Source organism: Cebus imitator, unplaced genomic scaffold (assembly GCF_001604975.1).
Source record: "Cebus imitator isolate Cc_AM_T3 unplaced genomic scaffold, Cebus_imitator-1.0 Scaffold370, whole genome shotgun sequence".
Taxonomy (NCBI): domain Eukaryota; kingdom Metazoa; phylum Chordata; class Mammalia; order Primates; family Cebidae; genus Cebus; species Cebus imitator.
Window position 1 is genome coordinate 2,213,609 of NW_016107685.1, and position 8,040 is coordinate 2,221,648.

At 33.6% G+C, this 8,040-nt stretch overlaps 1 protein-coding gene across 1 annotated transcript; it reads left to right on the forward strand.

Moving 5' to 3' along the window:
- Positions 1 to 2,467: 2,467 nt before the first annotated feature.
- LOC108288271 (olfactory receptor 51G2-like) lies at positions 2,468 to 6,020 on the forward strand. Its single transcript, XM_037730957.1, has 2 exons — positions 2,468 to 2,524; positions 3,721 to 6,020. Exons 1-2 carry the CDS (start codon positions 2,468 to 2,470, stop codon positions 4,711 to 4,713), a joined length of 1,050 nt encoding a protein of 349 aa, XP_037586885.1. The 3' UTR covers positions 4,714 to 6,020.
- The last annotated feature ends 2,020 nt before the right edge of the window (positions 6,021 to 8,040 follow it).

An 8,040-nucleotide genomic window follows, 5' to 3' on the forward strand; every position in this document is an offset into this window, starting at 1 on the left:
GATCGTGCCACTGCCCTCCAGCCTGGGCAACAGTGAGAGACTTCAGCTCAAAAAAGAAAAAAAAAAAAACACCAAAAATGATAATAGAAATGTACATATGCCTAAGATAAATGAAAGAATTGTTTATTGTACATAGTTTATTATAATAACAATTTTCTCCAAAACAACGCATAATAAATTCAATTCAAAGTAATAATTTGTATTGTGTTTTGTATTTCTTTCAATTTTTATTGTGATAAAGTACATAAATATACTACATGTAATACCATATACCATATATAATAAAGTTCACCATATTAACCATTTTTCAGTATAAATCTGTGTCATTAATTATAATCACAGTATTGTGCCACCATCACCATGATGTCATTCCAAAACATTTTCATAACCCAATCGGAAATGCTATACCTGTTAGGCAATAACTACACAGTCCAATAGTAACCTCTGTCTACTATATGTTTCTATAAATCAGCCTATTTTAGATAATTCATATAAATAGATATCTTACAATATTCGTTGTTTTGTGTCTGGCTTATTTTTCTCAACATAATGTTTCAAAGTCCATCTATGCTATAACATACATAGTAGTCTTTGCTTAATGTTGTCCCTTCATACGTTCTTGGAAATTGAAACTTTAAGCCAAACGACATAGAATGATATCAATTTTTTTCTCATCTAACAAAACAACGTTGGATAAAACAGTGCTATTTGAGGATCTGTTGTACATCATTTCACTTAAAGTTGTAGTTTCCTAAAACGTATTCATAACATTAAATGAGGACTTACTGCATCTGTACTCCATTCTTTTTTATTGCTACATAATATTCCACTGGGTGTATATATCACATTTGTTTATTCATTCATCCGTTTATGTACATTCTCTTTGTTTCCACCTTTTGCCTGTTGTGAATAATGCTACAATGAACATTTCAGTATAAGCACCTGTTTAAATCTTTATGTATGTTTTTAATATATACCCAGGAGAGGAATTTTAGGGTTATATGATAATTCAATGTCTAAATTTTTGAAGAACCATCAAAATATTTTCTACAGAAGTTGCACCACTTCACATTTTTAACAGCTATATATGAGGATTCCAATTTTCTTATATCTTTGTCAACATTTGTTACTTTTCATTTTGTTTGTTTCTCTTACATTATAGACATTCTAGTAAGTTTGAAGTGGCATCTTACTGTGGTTTTGGTTTGTGTTTTATGCGCCAGTGGTCATTTGTATATCTTCTTTGGAGAAATTACTCATTCAAGTCATTTGCATGTTTTTAAATTGAGTTGTTGGTCTTTTTGTTTTTGAGTTGTAGGACTTTCTTCATACATTCTGGATATTACACTTATCAAATATATCACTTGCAAAAATGTTATCTCATCCTATAGGCTCTCTTTTTACTTTCTTAATAAACTCCTTTGTTGCACAAACTTTTTGTTTTAATGAAATCCAATTTATGTATGTTTTTGTTACTCATCCTTTTAGTGTCATATCTAAGAATCTATTGTAAAATCAAAGTTCATGAAGATTTACCCGTGTTTCCTTCTGAGAGAGTTATGGCTTTAGCTGTATGTTGGTAATTGCTCTATTTTTATACATTCTGGGTTTTAATTCTTATTTGAAATAACAGATACAAAAAAACAGCATTACAACTTAAAAACATAGCATGACCAATTGAATATGAACTCATATATAAAAACAGAATAACAAAAAAGGCACAGGTCAAAGAACAGGTAATAGTCAAGAAATGGATCCATATTTATAAGAAAATTTAAAATAAAATGTATGTAATCCCTCAAAATGCTTGGAGACCAAACATCGATCATAGTATTAGAAAAAATGTTTATACATTTGAGAATAATTAAGTAAAACCCCTAATTACTCAAGTCCCCAAAACAAATTTCAGATGGACTCAAGTCTCTCTCTCTAACATTATTATTGCCTGTCTAGCACGATACCTGTCTCTGTCTCTCTTTATCTCTATCTACACTGCTATCCCTATCTGCAGCTCTGTCTCTAGCTCTAGATCCAACTCTGAATCTCTCTAGTTTTTACTCTGTGTGTGGAATAGCTTCTTAAAAATGAAAAGTATACAATATAAATAAAAAGTATGTTAACTCGACTACAGAAAAGTTTTATAAATGATCGTATATGACAAAATTAACAAAGTTAAAAGATGCAGGGAAAATATATAAGAAATATAAACCAATGTCATATTTAAATTATAATTAATGATATTATATAACTATTTTATATTTATTTGGGTTTTGCATTGATATTGGCATGTTCTTACGCACAGTCTCTGGCATGCCTCTCAGTGGGAATTACTCCCCCCTTTTCTCTCTAATAAACCCAAAGGTTCTGGAAATAATTATTCTTCATTAATTGCTTCTTGAGGGATTCTGACTCATTCTGTTTCTGGGTCCTCCAGTCAACTAGGCACATATATGGAGCAGTAGCAACTATGCCCATAGCCCAGTTGAAAGTAAACAGTAACAAACAGTATGCACTGATTGATGTGGTAGCTCTCAGTTCCACCTAGGTAAGTGTCTGGGGTCTAGAACCAACTATAGTTATGCCTTATGGCATAATGTGCTGGCTTGCACCAGCTTAGGAAAGCTGATTATGCGCATTTCAGCTCTGCATTTAATAGCATCTCATTGGTAGTCTGAAATTGATCGTGATAGGAGTAATTAAAACACAGAAACTGATATGGTAAAAATCAGGCATTTTTATTTGGAAATATTTATTAGTAGCTCATGAATTATGCCTAACCAAGAGCCCTGGCCCAACATGGGAAAAATAGTTCAGCCTTAGTCACATTCTTATCCCTGAGCCCCATCCTGAATTCCATTTCTGGCCTCCAACATTAATACCTAAGGCTCTGCTGCATACAAGTGGAACTTTAGTGTTAATAATCTTGTTCACAGATAAATATCTCTAAGCCTGCACCTTAGCCCCACCATCACATGTGACTTGTGAGATACTGATGCCTCTCTGAACCCAGATTCCAGCAGAAGACTCTGACCCTTCTGCAAAATACAGAGGAGCTTTCCTAACCTATGGACAGCAGGTGGAGAAAGAGTGAACTGGTAAGTTAAAGAAAAAATGGAAAATACTTTATTCTAGGAGATACTGTCCTTGTGTTCTAATATATTAAATTGTTCTTTTTATTCTATACATTTAATATTTAATATATTCCACATATAAGGATAAAAATATATAAATATTATTTTAAATTACTATTATTGTTTATAGCAAATATCTGGGTCTCAGATAACTTGTAATATAGATCAATTTTAATACAATCCCAAGATTACATGTCAATTAAAAGTTAGAACTATGGATATTCTTTATTAGTGTTCTATTACTTTGACTATTCATTTACTCCCTTTATAAACACTACAAGTTACCAGTTTCTTCAGTCATAATTTTCACGTGAATCTGTCATCTCCATGCTACTTTAACTGTTTTTCACTGCCATAGATGACCCAACTTGAGATTTCTATTAATGCCTTCTGTATTTGGCATATAGCCTATGTTGGAATACTTTTCTGTATGACCGATTAGGTTTGTCATCCACTCACCGTGGTTTACGTGTGCCCTTTTCTCAGAAATCAATTTTTCATCCACGTTTCTGAGGAAATGTCTTAGATATGACTGTTGGAAGCTTAGATTTTGATGTGCAATAACTGAATAGAAACGTATATATTTCAGTCTCCATGGGCTTCCCAATATCTTCAGAGAAAGTGTCACCATGACATTTTCAATGGTTCCATAAAATTTGCACCTTCAACATTCACTCTTGTTGGCATCCCGGGGCTGGAGGCAGAACATATATGGATATCCATCCCCTTCTGCCTGATATACACCATCAACTTTCTGGGAAATGGCCTCATTTTTCACATCATCCGAATTGACTCTTCCTTGCACCAACCCATGTACTACTTTCTGGCCATGCTAGCCTTTGTGGAATTTGGTGTCTCTGCTTCCACCATGCCCACTGTATTAAGCATCTTCCTCTTTGGCATTAATGATATCAGTTTTAGTGGTTGTCTGCTTCAGATGTTTTCTATGCACTCTTTCACTCTCATGGAGTCAGGTGTCCTTCTGGCAATGTCAGTGGACCGTTTTGTGGCCATCTACAGCCCACTGCGCTATACAACCATCCTGACAATTGCCCGCATTACTGGGATGGGTGTTGCCATTGCCTTGCGAAGTATAACGCTCATGCTCCCACTGCTCTTTCTCCTGAAGCGTCTGCCTTTCTGTGGCCACAATACCCTCACACACTCTTATTGCCTCCACTCGGATCTGATCAAATTGCCCTGTGGAGACACACGCCCCAATAGCATCCTGGGTCTATTTGTCATTACCTTCACATTTGGACTAGACTCATTGCTCATTGTGGTTTCTTATGTGCTGATTCTTCATACAGTACTGAAAATAGCTTCTGGAGCAGGGCGGTGGCGGGCACTGAACACATGTGTGTCACACATTTGTGCTGTGCTTGTGTACTATGTGCCCATGGTCAGCCTCTCCTTGATGCATCGCTTTGGACGACATTTACCTCCACTTCTCCAGACTGTCATGGCCAATGCTTACCTCTTCTTTCCCCCTGTGGTCAACCCCATTGTCTATAGTATCAAAACCAAAGAAATTCGCAACAGCATTGTCCACACACTACCCAGGAAGAGGGGTGAGTTCTAATGGAGACAGATGATACTCTGACAGCACAGGAGCTTGGATCAGGTCCTATTACCTGAATATCAGCTTTGCAAATATGAAAAATTCCATGGCTTATTATTGCTTATTAATGAGTTTTAACATTTTGTAGATGAAGAAAAAACAATTTTACATATTTCCATGAGAACAACAACAAAAAAATGACATTACTCTGACATAAAATGGAAGGAGGCATAGGACCTGAGCTTTGTCCTGGTGAGGACACACTTTGCGTGGTGAATCCTTGAATATTCATTTCAGTGACATATGCTTCTGGGAATATGTACAAAGAGTCTTGGGGAGGTTTATGTTTCTGGGTATGTTAAAATTAGCGATACATATTTGCGAAGGAAAATAATCAGGACACAAAAGAGTGCATATTGTATTATTCTATTTATAAAGTTTTAGAACATGTACACCTAATTTAGCATCAAAAAATGAGAGCACTGCTTACCTTTGATGGGTGTAAAGATGGAAGAATGAAGAGAGACATGAGGCAATTTCTGGGGAGGTGGAAATACTTTGTTGTGTTAGGGATGTAGGTGATGTGGTTTGTCAAATTATCAAAATGGTACAGCTAAGATTTTCACATTTCAAGTTACATAAATTTTATCTCAAAGATTCTGAATGATAATAATAAGGAAAAGGAAAATAATAATACTAACAATACAGATGATTAGATTGCATAGTGAATAGAAGTGTAGAGAATACAAGATAGGTGTAATGTTGATAATTGTTCAAATTGTGTCATAAGTACCTGAAAATTCATTATAATATTCAGTTTACTTTGTACAGCTTACAATTTCTGAATAAAAAGATTCTTAAAAAGTTATACTCAATATGCTAACGTTAAATCTTAGTTGAACATGCGCCGTGAAGCAGAGATAACTTTTAACTGGTCTGTTCGGCTTTAGAAAGCTATTTTATGTTTAATGAGTTAAACACTAGAAAGAAAGAAACACAACTGTTTGAAAATATTGTTCTAGAAGAAAATAACTTAAAAAAAAAACAAAAAGAAAGAAAAAGTAAGGCCTACTCCTGTAATAGTCTTCATTGACATGAATCACTCGGTAATAGATATGCTTCTGACAAACAGAAAGGTAGGGAGGACAAAAAGAATTCCAGAAAATCTCTCAGACAGGAATTGCAGAGCCCAACATTTTATTTTTTTCAGATAATTCTGAATTTCCATGAACCACAATGAATATCTTAATAAACCAAACAGTCTTGGGTGATTACCAGTCAACCAAGTAATTAATAAAAGATTTGGTCAAATAATGTGTATAAGGTAATGAGCGGCATCATTTATATATGTATATTTTTTCTGTTTTCACCTAATTTACTAAATTCATGGACTTAAAAAACATTTTAATGTATAAAACACCTTTGAAAGTGTTCAATGTGGTTAAATAATAAAAACGAGATGGGATATTAAAAAAATTCTCAAAATTTCATAATAATTTAGAAGCTCTTCCTTAACCATGCTTATTTGTAACAGCTAACACAGTCCTGTAAGTTAGACAGTATCGTTATTTTTATGGTACACATGAAAAGAGATAATTTATGTAACTTTATCCGGTTCACACAATGGAAAATTTGTACCCCCAAGAACCAAGTCCTCAGTATGATGTTATACACTTGAATGAGATGTACCTAGGTTTGAATCTTAGCTATCTTGCTATTAATAATTGTGGGATCTTGCTAGTAGTATACTTGTTTGAATTTAATTTCTTCATTTATAAATGGATAATAAAATACAATCCAGCTTTTATGGTCTTGAAGATCAAATGAAATGATGCATATAAATCAATTAGCATAGTTCCTAGTAAAATTTGCTCAATAGGTAATTATATTTTATTAAGTAATTACTTTTTCACCAAATCTGACTAAAATATGCGAATACACAGCCAAATTTCACAATGCCTGACAGTCTCTCTAGATTCTAGTTTTAAGCTCAATTATATAAATATTAAAGTCACAAATTTTTCTGACATGAACTATAGTGTACTATAGTAAGTGATTTATATAGATTAGCTCATTTAACCCACAGAGCAAATATATGAAGAAATTATCAGTTTGTCTACATGTTAGAGTTGTAGAAACAGAAGCATAGAGGAGTGAAGCGATCATGCCCCAAGTCAAACAGTTAGTAAGTGGCAGAATCACAATTCAAACCCAGACAGTCCAACTAAAATCCTGATTCTTTAGCCCACCATACTATCAGTGGTCCCATAACTTAAGATTCAAATTCAGCTTTAAAATTGGAATTTGAAAAACACCCAGCAATTACATAAGCCATTTTTGCTTTTGAGATTCAAGATGACAAAATTCATTCACATCTGTTTCCTCTAATTATGGTCATTTATTGATAATGTATCAATGTTTTCTCAAGGAGATCTTTATAAAATAGGCCTCCACCCACATTAGTTTAACTGCTTAGGTACTGATTCTCTTCTACTTCCTCAACCCACACCTTTAGAAATATTATCTAAGAAAGCGTAGTCCGAGATATAGTAGGGTACTACCCCAAGACATGGGGTCAAGGGCAAAGAGACGATCCTAAAAGCAGAAGAGATGAGAAATAAATAGCATATAAAGGAGGTCTAAATCCTGTAACAACAAACTTCTCAACAGAAATCATGCAGTTCAAGAGATAGCAGAATGAAATTTTCAAAGCACTCTGGGATAAAATAAAACTGACATTCAAGAATATTGTACATAGAAAAATGTCCTTCAAATATAAACAATATATAAAGTCTTGCACAGACAAACAAAAGTTGAAAAAAATCCACCAACATCAGACCCATCTTGCAAAAAATGCTAAAGGGAGTTATCAAGTCTGAAAGAAAAAAGACACTAACATGCAAAAGAAAACTTTTCAAAGTATGAAACCCATTGGTAAAGTTAAGTACATAGACAAACCTAGAATACTTCATTACCATATTTGTGCTGTGCAATCCATGCATAACTCTACTATGAAACCAAAAAATAAACCTTTCAAGAACAGTGATAGCTATAGCAACCTTTTAAGATGCAGATAATATAAAACATGTAAACTGAGAAAACTAAAAGTCAAAATGTGGGGGTGGAGTGGAATTAAAGTATAGACTTTTTTTTTTTTTTTTGCCTGTTTTTGCCCTTGCTTATATTCCTTTATTTGCAATCTAAGATGATTTATCAGGTCTTTAAAATAACTTGCTATATTTATAAGATGTTTTTTGTAAGTCCTATGGTAACCACAGAACAAAAACTTTAATATATTTACTAAAAATAGAAAGCAACAAATTAAAATATACTACCAGAGATAATCAC